At 38.1% G+C, this 12,978-nt stretch overlaps 1 protein-coding gene across 3 annotated transcripts in view; it reads right to left on the reverse strand.

Moving 5' to 3' along the window:
- Positions 1-1,872: 1,872 nt before the first annotated feature.
- The window catches only part of iqsec3a (IQ motif and Sec7 domain ArfGEF 3a), a 132,100-nt gene continuing 120,994 nt past the window's right edge, over positions 1,873-12,978 (reverse strand). For 2 of the 3 annotated variants that reach the window (XM_046873294.1, XM_046873293.1), the window contains exons 13-14: positions 9,166-9,212; positions 1,873-4,418 (exon numbers count right to left, since the gene is read on the reverse strand). In XM_046873294.1, coding sequence (XP_046729250.1) covers positions 4,011-4,418; positions 9,166-9,212 — 455 coding nt within the window. In that variant the 3' untranslated portion in view covers positions 1,873-4,010. The remainder of the gene's footprint in view (positions 4,419-9,165; positions 9,213-12,978) is intronic. The other variant, XM_046873295.1, reaches the window with a different exon arrangement.

Raw genomic sequence — 12,978 nt, forward strand, 5'->3', positions numbered from 1 at the left:
CAATCACTAAATCACTAATTTGTACTTCCAATATATGCCATACTCATTCATGTATATGCATATATTTTCATATATTTTCTATAGTTTATACTTTTTATTTATCAACCTTATATTTTTTTATCCTTAATTCTATTCCTTTTTATGTTTAAATGTTGGACAGTGGTACAAAGCATTTCACTGCATGTTGTTCTCTGTATGTATGTGTATGTGACAAAGTTTGATTTGATTTGATTTGGTGTTTAGTCTTAACCCCAGCTCCTTCATACAGGGGAGAACAACATCTGGATGCTGGACTGCGAGAAGCTCTAATTGAGCTAATATCAACTAATCGTTGATATAGTTCAGAATGCGGATGCCCTGAAGCCTTAGTGGGGTCAAAGCCGCATCCATACATTTTGTGAAGGTGCGGGGTGAGAGTGCCAACGTCGAACGGGAGGACCCGATATTGGTAAGCTTCGCCCTGAAAGCAAACCTTAGACACCTCCTATGAGCAGGAATGGTGGATATGTGGAAGTATGCGTCCTTTAGATCTATTGTGACAAACCAGTCCTCAAACCCGATCTGAGACACGACCTGCTTGAGAGTGAGCATACTGAACCTGAGCCTCATAAGCAAGTGGTTCAGAGGGTGTAGATCTAGAATCAGACACAACCCCATCCTTCTTCGGAACCACAAAGTACTGGCTGTAGAATCCGGACTCTTTGAGTAAAGGAGAGACCACCTTGATTGCCTCCTTCCTTAGGAGAATGCGTACTTCCTGTTCCAGGACCAGAGCCTTCTCGGGCCCCACCAGAGTTTGACACACCCGGTTAAAACGATCAGAAGCTTTGTTTCTGGACATTTTTTCTGGACTTTGTGTTGCCCGGCAACGGGTTGGGACTGCACTCCCCGAACGGCCCCTTGGGCGTGATGGCGATACCTCTGAAACGCTGCCGACTGCTTTTTGGCCTCCTGGAACTTGTCGACGACCGCACCTACTGCGTTTCCGAACAAGGGGTGTTAAGCAGAAACTGTTTAATCTAAAGGGGGCAAGGAAGAACACACAGTCAGAAGTTCTCAGAGCATGAACAATGCAGAAGCGTTCCCAAAGCGCTGCGATGCAGCTCGAGTTCCTGAAAGGAAACTGATGTTGAACTGTATGTTAGTCTAAGTAGATACCACAAAGCGGTAATGAAAACAAGAGCACTCTACCCTGATTTGTGGCTTGCTGCATGCTTGAACAGTTAAAAGTCCACTCATAAATAAAAAGAAACAAATAATTTAGTAGTATTATGTAGTTGAGTAAAAAGTACAATATACTTGTACTTGTACTTATTACTTTAAAATGTAGTAAAGTTAAAGTAAAAGTCTCCCTAAATTGAAATCCTTCAGTAAAGTACAGATATGCAAAAAAGCTACTCAAGTACAGTAATTACATTTACTTCAATACTGTTCACCACTGCAGGGATGTCCTATAGGATACATAGGATAGGATACTATAGGATAAATATTTTTGTCCTTTTAAAATGCAGCATGGTTGTCCACTAGGGGGCAGCATTCCCAGTAAAAAGCTCAGATGAAGAGCACAATAATACACAATTGTTGTGGTATAGACTCACAGCGATAGATTGTCTATATAGTTGTTACAGTCTACAACAGAAAATCCAAGATTTTCTCATAATATACTGTATCTAGATTTAATCAAACCTGGAAAGATTTTTAGGTAGTAAATCATTTGTAAAGCATGAACACAATATATCGTCCCCAAATTAACAAAAAATACAGTGTCAAATCAATAACAATCTATGGACGAACAAACTAATCCAGATTAGTATGCGGAATGTGAGCATTTAAAAAAAAAAATTACAAAAAAAGCCACTCCTGAACTTCAAGTGTCTATACAGAAATGTTTATTTCAATAGCATGTAGATAACACAGATGAAGAAGAAAATGGGTCAAAGCAACTGGGAAAAAACATGGTTCTTATGTCAGAGCCCCATATGCACACCCTGCTAGCCCGATGCAGATGTCAGTGTTATTTGAAGGCAGCTACTCAGTGTACTAGCCCTTTCTGTGTCAGTCAAACCCAGAGCTAGCATTAGCATTGTAGCCTTTGGCTGTAGTTGCTTTGACACTATCTAAACATCTTATACCCTATAAGCACATATAGCGTGGTTATATCTTTCAGGCACTATACACTCAGAAAAGCAAAGAGTTGTGCAGAGTTTATTAGGAGATTTTTACCTCGTGAATAATGAATGTCATTCATTCAATATTTCATACGCAGGGACGAAGCAGCTTGACTTTTGGGAACGTTATGATTAGAAGGCTGCAGAGACTACGTCAACTTTTTTTAAGCCTCCATTTTAGAACATTTTTAGTCCTTAACTTCAAACCAGGTGAAGTAAGAGAGGATAGAGTTCTCCTTGATATAGGACAGAGGTCCATTAAGTACCTTGTTTTTGAGGGTTGAGAGAGAGAGAGAGAGAGAGAGAGAGAGAGAGAGAGAGAGAGAGAGAGAGACAGGGAGCAGTGGTGATAGGTAGCGGAGATGGGAATAGGCAGTCTGATGCTATCCAATCAACAAGTCAGGTCCAGTAAATCAACTCTGACTACAGACAAGCTCCAAAGAGATCGCTTGCTCTCATTTCCAATACCAAGCATGGAAATGCATTTGGAATGAAAACACGGGGGACTGGATCAGATAGGGAGCTCTGAACAGCAGCACCATAATAATAAACCAAATTCTTTGCTGGATAGGAGAATAGGGAAGCTAAAACGAATACCTATTTAAGACAAATTGATAGTGATTAATACAATTATAGACTTGGCAGACAATGACATGTCAGAAATGTGGACAGATCAAAAACTTAACATTTACCATTTAACACCCCGTCCAGACCCAGAAAATTATATTTATATAGGTTGAAAAAACAAGCAAAAAACTCCCAATTCCACATCCATCTCAAATGGGACTAAACAAACAGGAAACAAACATTAACATTCAAGTGTTTTGTCTCAAAAATCTCTTTTTAAATGTTACATCAAAAGAGTGAACAGAGTTATACTGAGGGAAAACGAACATGACGCTAAGTGAACTTCAGGTCCAATAGATGCAAGGGTTCAATATATCCAGTAAGTGCAGATGATGGAGAAGAAATCTGTGTCAAGGAAACAGTCAGAGTCATTATGCTGTTGTTTTTCAAATCGGATCACAGAATGCCAAGCAGATATCCATGTGTGCAAAAAGGGAAGCCGGGATTAAAAAGTCCTCTTTATTACTGCCACCTACGTTCTGAGATGCTACATGTTCATATACGTTCTAGAGTTCCTGAGCAAAAGAGCAATAGCAGATGCAAAGTTTCAAGGTTTGGCTAAAAGCAGGACAATCAAGGGTTTTATCTGAAATGTAGAGCAATAACATAATACGTCCCCATTTTAAAAAAGGAGCATGATATGGACCACATACAGAGTTTGAGAAAAGATATTGCAGTTACAATGTATTCAATTATTTTCTTTTCATATTTTGGCACATGTCACTCATCAGTCTGGTGCTCACACATACACACAATAGGTTTTACAGTAAGTTAATAAAAGACTAAAATAAATGAGACCTAGCTCAGAGACAGGTTGTCATTTTGGCTGCTTTTTTAGTATTTTGATTAATTCCTTTTCTCATTTAGCTCTAAAAATAGCAGTGAAATTCTTCCAAATAATGACTGGTGTTGACCTGTCAGAGTCCAAAGTGACAAAGAAATATTTTAAAACTACATTTTGTTTTTCAAAATCAGCTGGAATCAAGTAAATCTTCTTTTCACATTGGTTTTTTTTTTTTATCACATATTTGCAAAGTTAATAAAGTACATACTTATTTTATTTTTTTTATTAGTTAACCGTAAATATACGTATTTATATGTGTATTTGTTTTCTTCTTTCATTAATATTTCTCTGTATGTTTACATATATACACAAATGGTAAGCACGTGGAGGTTATCTATATATTTTTTCAGCTTTAGGTATTTTTTTAAGCTCTACACTATACTTCGAGAGCCACTCAGGGTCCTATGCAGCGATAAGCGAGGGTCAGGGGGGATGTACTGATGAGGGTGGTTGTATGGTGGAGGAGGCGGAGGTAGCGGAGGCTGAGACCCATCCTTTTCCCGCTGGGCTCCACCCCCATCAGGTGACGAGATAAGCTGGTGGGTGGGGCTCTGACCGAGGAGGGGCTCAACATGCCCGTGACCGCCTTTGTCCAGCACGATGACCTTCACAATCTGCTGGCACTGGATGAGCGTGTCAGGCCGCTGCTGAGGGTACGAGGGTGCAGGGCTGGCACACGGCGCCTGGCACAGCTCCCCCCGCTGGTTAAGAAGGGCGGCGCTCTCTGGGGATGGCACTGCACTGAGCTGGTACGTCTGAAGCCTGTTGTGAATTGACACCTAGTTTAGAAAACAGCCAGAGACAGCATCACATGTTATAAGACTGTCCTCCTTCTACGGCCATTAGCCCTCTGGTGAAAAACACATCACAACAGACATGCGTGGGGGTGGGACTCAGGGTGCGGAACATCTCCTTAGAGTGAGGAGGGAAGTGGAGGTCTGAACTCAGGTCATCATAACGAGGTGGAAAGGTTGTGAGTGTGTCGCTGTGCACGTGGGTGTAGAAATGCTGGTGGTTAAGAGGACACTGAGGGCCCTTGTGTCTCTCTTGGCAACCACACCAACATCACAGGGGTCATGTGGAACGTACATCTACATGGAGGGGTTGAGGGACAAATTGGGGTAAAAATAGGAGGTCAATCAAGGAAATGGGGCAAGTAAAGGGGACAAACATCTACACCACAGAAGACATACAGTATGTCCAAATGCATGCCTTGATTTCATAGTTCAGTTACAATACCTACTATGCCTCCAGCAAACAATAAGCTTCAACACACCTGACTACACTTTACAGCTTGACATTGTTACCCATCTCTATCATCAAATACCACTCTGGGTGCAATATTATTTGTCACACAATACCACATATACACAAATAACTGAATCACAGAAAAAAACATATCAGGAGAGACTGACACGTCGTCAAACATCCACAAAACAGCCTAACTATAACAAAGCAAATATTAATTGAAGACAAATTTCTTTTTTTCCAAAATAGGTAATCCTGGTTAGAAAGCAATAGTTTTATGTAAGCTAATTATGATAGATTTTTTGTAATAAACACTTAAATGCTAAAATGCTAAAACATTTTTCTTTAACCCATTACATAGCAAATAATTTGTTCCTGCATTGGAGATACAATTCGTTTTTGTACCATCACGTTCATAATTTTCCAATTTGCTACACAGTACACAATATATTTTTTATAAATATTATTTTATAGATATAAAAAAAAATGAGCCACATATTTATTTTATGCTGGATTATAAATATGAATATATATTTTTTATGTTGCAATGCTACTTTCTGAAAGTCCTGAGGCCATGCATTTTAATATTTTTTTCTTTCTTGTTTTCTCATGATCTCAAAATAACAAAATCTGTTTCCTTCTGATCAGTCTTTATTTTTCTGTGTATTTGGCATAAAAGCATTTTGCAGCATCATTGCAATAACCATAACCATTTGTGGCAGCAGGCAAGTGCATGAGCGTCGGACCTCGTCCACTCGCCCGCATGAGAACAAGAAAACTTTATCGAGATATAGATAATATCATAAAGAATGGCATCTTAGGACTTCCATAGTCTTTTCCTTCATGTGTTACTTATTTATATTACTTTTAATAGAGATCCACATTAAACTGAATATTTCAGAATCAATTTTGTGACTGCACTGATATGAGTGATTAAAGAGACTTAAAAATTGTACTCATGAACACTAGGACTGAATTGACCCACTCCATAACAACACATGTTGATTATTAAATGCTACCTAAATCCTGAGAGAACACATTACACTGATTGCTGGAGACTTGCTGGAGACTTGCCGGGTGAATGACTGACGGTGTGTCGGCCTGTCCAGAGAATTGGTGTGGAAAGCTGTGAAACGTTCTCAAGATTACCTGTGTTCTTTCATCTTGGCAGACAGGGTAAAGCTCTTCAGGGACTTGTCCTGTACTCTTTGTTTCTGGCTGACTGATACTATGCCGAACACACATTGAGTCTCTTAAAAGGCCAACATTTTCTGATTAACAATTTTCTAGCATGCTGCCAAGCCACAATTGGCTTAATGAAAAATTTACCTCTGCCTTCGAATTCATAAGGATCTAATATAACACATAATATTATTAAAAATATCAAGATTAAGTCTTGTATAAAGGTGACTTCTTTATAGAGTGAGAGAACCTTTCTAAAACAATTGGTATATTCCTAACCAAACTACACACACACACACATACACACAGACACACACACACACACACACACACACACACACACACTCTATGCAAACTGCAGTGTTTATTCTACTTGAAGTGATCCTTTATCCTGCATAGGCTTGCTAGAATACATTATCATCATTACAGCAATTGCAGCATACTTAGCATGGAGATACTGGAATTAAAACAACATTAACAAAGCACCACAAGCAAGTCCATTAACATCTCAACGGAGAAAGCAATATTAAAAATGAGAATGATGGGAAAATGCCCCAAAAATCCAGTTTCTGAGCTAAAATGATCATCATTATAATTTGCATCCGGTATCCCCCAGAAGATGAAGGAATCCATTTTAAATCTGGCTCAGTTCAAGGTTTTTTTTTTTGCATATCAGGGAGTTTTTCCTTACCATTATTGCTTCTGGCTAGCTCATTAGGGATTTATATTTGTATTCAGATTTCAGTAAAGCTGCTTTGTAACAATGCCTGTTGTTGAGAGTGCTATACAAATGCAATAGAATTGAATTAAAAAAATGTTTTCCCACACAAAAACTAGGAGCGATTTATATGCATGGTTAGGATTATGCATTAAATAACTGTTATGAATAATGCTCCTAATTTTGCCTTCTATCTATATTGCTTTTTCCATCTGTCACAGATTTTTCAATGTATTAATTGTTTCTATTGCTCTCTACTCTCTTTACACTCTATAGTTTATGATTATTATATCTATATAATGAAATGTATGCCACAAATGCTAAATCAACATATCCTCACAGAAAACGCAATTGTATCAATGGTTACACATATATATTACATATAATCCGATTATATGGAGCATCTGGCATTAATATCCCTGGCCAAGGGTAACATATTAAACCAAGCCAAGCAATATATTCTACATATACACATACATACATACATACATACATACATACATACATATAAAACTGTAATTTGCCTTGCATAGCTTTAACCTAAAGCTTTGATCTTATAGAAAATGAATCAACTAAGGACCTTCTGAACTTCCTATCAGGCTTGATAATTGATCAGCACAGTTATAATCACATAAACACTTAAGTATAACTGTAATTGTTTGACTACTATACTCTTACTATAGCATTTAGATATAATATATACTTATTAATATTATTATTATTATATTTGTATTCCTTATTATTCAACATAATTATGACACATACAGTGCCCTCCATTAATATTACATTGAATGAGAAAAAAGGCTGCAATTATATTCACATGGAGGGAGCTGACTAAAAAAAGGGTGCCCTGACTAAATTAGATTAGATTAGATTAGATTCAAATGATTGTCAATAATCAATAATTTTGACACCCATACATTTAACAAAGTGGTTTTTTTTATGTATTTGCAAATGTTTGATATCCAGGTGATATGACAAAACGTTAAATATTAAACAATAAAGAAAATTGTTCACAGCTCATATTCACAGAGGGTGCCAATATTATTGGGGGACTGTGTGAACTGCTGTATTAGAAGTGTTAGTATTTACAGAGAACAAAAAGAACGAGCTTTTAATGTTTTAGGTTCCATCTTACACACACCCTTCATGCACACACATATCCTCTCTCTAAGAAGCTGCTAGCTTTAATGCTGACCCCCTCCGTCTATGTTGCAACGTGCTCCAACAGCACCCTGTCCCTCTGGGGAGGTTTGGCATTTACACACCACACAGCTCACACCGTCACTTTGATAATCTTGGCAAAAAGCTGACATGCCAGGGCCAGAGATGGCTGTCTGCAATGCCACTTAACCAAATCCCAGTCTGGTAGCGCACATCTGCGGCATATCGCTTCACCTCAATATCCTCTGTGTATGATCAGAATAAAGTATTTAATGCATGGTAATTACTTTTATCCTAGGAGCCTGTCCAGATAGAAGCAGCCATTAATCAAAGCCACAGTGAAAAGGTGCAGAGTTCTACTTAAACATTCATCCGACGTTACACTGGCTCAGTGTGGATTTGCTTGTGTGTTCCCACACACATACATACACACAGACACACAGACATCCAGCCCAGAGTCAAGTAGAGCTAAGATCACACTCTAAATGCACAATCCACTGGGTAATGTAGTTCAAACCGGGTTTGTTTTTACAGAGGGATGTTTAATATGTCCTCTGAGATGTTGGAGATGAGATTGTGACTGCTCATATTAATGTAAGTGTTAACACACACTCTAATTTGGACGTTGACATGGGAGCACCACACACACACACACACACACACACACACACACACACACACACCTACCCAACGACATGTACTGTCTTTGTCTTGCTCCCTCTCTTCGCACTTCCATACTTCAAAGCAATGCCACAAAAAGAAGCAGAAAGATCACATGCAGGGTTGCATATTAACCTGCAAATTCTTTCTTCTCTCGAATGCTTACAGCAATCACACTTTCACCAAAAGACATCACTTTATCCTTTATGTCTTTACTCCAAAGTACCCCAGCGTTCTTTCTCCAAAAGTACAACTGCTAAAAGACCTAAGCAATGAGTACTATATGTATGAGTTTGACCTCCATTGGATTTCCTTTTACTTTGGCCCTAGGGGCAATTTGATCTGATATGCACTGAAGGGACGGTGGATGGTCTGAAGGATCATGTGGCTGTGGTTCCTTCGAACCCCAACTGAGATACAGGCTATAGCTGCTGTGCCCTAGTTACTAAATGCAATAGACTGTTAACTAAGTGCAAAACAACCTGAACTATACTGCACTTCTGTGTACAAAAAAAATGTGCAGGGACTTACCTGCAACAACAGTGGCTACTTACCTCTACCGCACTGTGTCCACTCTGCGCTGTCTCTGCTTCAATTTTGCCTGAGCAGCAAAAAGAAGCAAAATGAGGGTCATTTTTTTAAATGAGGGTCAAGAAATTATGTATCAGTAATGAATAATGGTCTGTTGTGAAAAATATAATTATTTTTTTTCTGTGGCTACAAGACTCAATCATGTGTACTGATGACCAAATAAGTCACATGCAGTATGGGGTTGTAAAAAAACATTTTTGTAGTTTAAAGAAATGCCTCAATGTCCTGGTTCCTCACTGCTTCCTGAATAAATCCTTAGTCTAGGTTTTTTTATATTGTGGAGTTCAGAACTCTCAGCCGGAAGAAGAATAAAAATAAGAATAAGAAGATCTTTGCAAGATTTGTATACTCAATCTACTATACGTATGTGTCCATGCATGTTATGTGATGGATTGGCAGCTCATACAGGGAGTATTCCTGCCTTGCATACAGTGTTCCTACATTTGGTTACTGAAGATTAATGAATGAATCAATCCTCAAATATGTTTGAATATGTATTAGCACTCTATAGACATCATAGACATTATGTGGGCCCTCTCCAAGTTGCTGCCTCAAATTTGGAAACGCAAAATAGTATAAGATGTTTATATGCCATAGCATTATGAGTCAACTTGACTTGAACTAAGAGTTCCAACTATCTTCCAGTGGACTCTTCCAGCGTGACAAGATGCCTGTGCTAAAAACACGGTTCAAAAAGACATGGTTTGCCAAGGTTGACATAGGAAAAACTCCAGTGTTGGGCCGTCAGGGCTAGCAAGGACTTTTTTTTTGCTGGCCTAAACACTATCAGAAGCAATGACCTACATTTACAACCTAAATTTTAATATTTGTTTTATGAAATTGTATTAATTTATTACCAACAGTTTATTCTCTTTATTTTGTAGCGTTTCTCGTCTGCACTGCCTCCAGTACGTGTATGCGAATGTCCAATCAGATTTCAGCCTCTATGTGCTGCCATGTCAATCTAATCTGCCCAGGGCCTTTAGATTCAGTAGTGCTGGCTGTTGTACCTTAGACAATATTAGCAATGGGTCTGTTTCTTTAACCAATCAGATTTCAGCTAGCTAGCCCAGAATAGCGTCAGCATTTTTTCGTACTCTGATTGGTTGGTCAGAGGGAAACTGTTACAGCCAAGTTCGACTAGCAAAACACATCTGTATCGCTCTGCACACATTAATACATCTGAGTTAGACTTTTTTATGCCCACAATGGCTGACGGAGAAAGAGAAATTTATTGAATCTCGGACATACTTAAAAATACATTTTCAAGAAAAGCTAGACATTGTGATGAGAGGTGAAGCTAGCTAGCTTGTCTCAGTCCGTTAGCCACTTTCAGACCAGTGCCTACGACCGGTACCACCAGACACTTACAGCCTCTGAGGAGCGGTGCAAATTATGTGAGTATGCATTATGAGTATGAATCTCTGGGGAATAGGTTGCATTTTATTAAAAAATTTTATGTTTTTGTCATGTTATTAGACAAATATTGATTTTGAAATGCTCCAAATGATGTAGGTGGCACAGTTGCGGTTGTAGTGTAGAGGCTTGGAGATCGAATTAGTAAAAATGGTATTCACACTCCATATGCAAAATGCCTCTCTATGTAATGCCACGCATTGTTATATCACGTTTTGTATAGTATTGATGGTTTGTATAAATGCGACTTAATAGTGGTGGTATTAAGAAGTGGATTAAGTTGGGAAAGTCCCCACTGAAGGCCCAAATGCATGGCCTGCCACTGGAAAACTCAAGTGACTTGCACAGACACCTGACATCAACTCTAATATTTTTGAGATAAACTGGAATTCTGATTTTGTGCCAGACTTCTTAATTATAAATCAGTATCTGAGTTTTTATTTGAGCTTATCTGAGCTCTACATTACACTGTAGAGAAGACTGCATTTTAAATTGGTTAAAATTTTCAATTTAAACAGCTTGAATGTTAAGCCAAATATGTAGTCAACAGAACAAAAGCCACTGATTTAATCAGTGATAATTCGAGCACTGGGATATGAATGGACAGAAAGTCACTTGAGTCAAGAGCAATGATGAGACTCCTGTTTGTCAAATGCCATGACTAGAGAGGCTCATGTCAATGATGCTTATCATCAGAGTGATTACTCATTTTCCATGGCAAACTTATATTCGTTTACAAAGTATAACTAATGTCTATGAACAGATTCAGTGCAAATGTAAAACTTAGGCTATATTGCTAGTCATAACCAAAAACTTTAAGGTTACAGCTGTAACACATTTGCTGCTGTTACTCCTTAGCAAGACTACTTAAACATTTCCACAACCTAATCCTGCTATCCCTATGTGACATAATGAAGATGATTATCAGTCTAATAGCTACAGAGCATGATCGGCTTACCTGTGTCTGCCTGTCAATTCTCCCTGCCCCACATTATAACCTCCTGAAATAAACACTGTATAGTGATCTAGTCATAAACAGAGGTGGATAAAAAACATTTTGACTGAGTTGGGACACAGCAGCTGGTTGGGTGTCCAAAGCAAAGGAAAGCAATATGCCCGGAATGGGAAGCCAGATTTGGACTGTAATTAAATGTGTGTCGCACATTAGGAAATCATGTCTGAATTCTATAACAGAATACAAACAAAAGTAAGTTCTTTCATGTCAGATTATATGAAGAAGATTTTCTCATGAAAGAAAAAAAATATATTCTGTGTATTTTATCAATTTAGTGTGATTCAAGCTTATGCAGAAAATGGGATTGCATAAACAAACATTGTTCAAAGGATGCCTGAGGGAATATGCATAATTAGCATGTTTCTATTTCATCATTGCTGCTACTGTATGTGCATCTGTCCAGCGAATTCTGCATAATCCTATGTCTCCTTGCAATTGGTGGCTTTTAAATGACACATTTAAATAAAACAACAAATATTACTTTTGTAATATAAAAGCTGGCTGTGAAAATCAGGCAAGAAAGTGTACGATGTAAAGCTAGTTTTAATGTGCGTTTACTATTATCTATGCTATAGCATATGCTAGTATCTGGTAATGTAAAAATATATACACTAGCACATCCCCCTCAGTCTAAAACAATGGATGTAACCAGTTACCTCCCCTTATTATCTAAAGTTCCATCAAATTAACTTGTATCTTCTACATCCACACATATAACACAACTTTTAAAAGTAGTGTCCTATGTTGTAAAAAAAACAGTTATGTAGTTCAAAGAAATGCCCCAATGTACAGTACTGGTTCCTCACAGCTTCCTGGCTTTCCACATTTTAGTTTTTAAATTGTCTGTAGATGTGAATGTGTGCATGCATGTTATGTGATGGATTGACAGCTTATATAGGGAGTTTTTCTGCCTTGCACTCTGTGTTCCTACATTTGGTTACTGAAGATTAATGAATCAATAAAATATGTTTGAATATGTATTAGTATTGTATGGACATCACAGCCATTATGTGGGCCCTCTCCAAGCTTCTGCCTCAAAAGCTGGAAGCACATAATAGTATAAGATGTTTGTATGCTGTAGCATTATAAGTTCACTCGACTGGAGCTAAGAGTACCAACTATCTTCCAGCTTGACATTATACCTGTGCACAAAGCACTGTTCAGAAGACATGGTTTGCTAAGGTTGGAATGGGAAAACTTATGTGACCTGCACAGACGCCTGACATCAACCCAAATATGTTTGAGATAAACTAGAATTCTGATTTTGTGCCAGACTTCCTAAACCATCCATCAGTATCTGAGCTCAGAAAATTCTTTTGACAGAATAAGCAAGAATTCCCTACAA

Source organism: Silurus meridionalis, chromosome 18 (genome assembly GCF_014805685.1).
Source record: "Silurus meridionalis isolate SWU-2019-XX chromosome 18, ASM1480568v1, whole genome shotgun sequence".
Lineage (NCBI taxonomy): Eukaryota > Metazoa > Chordata > Actinopteri > Siluriformes > Siluridae > Silurus > Silurus meridionalis.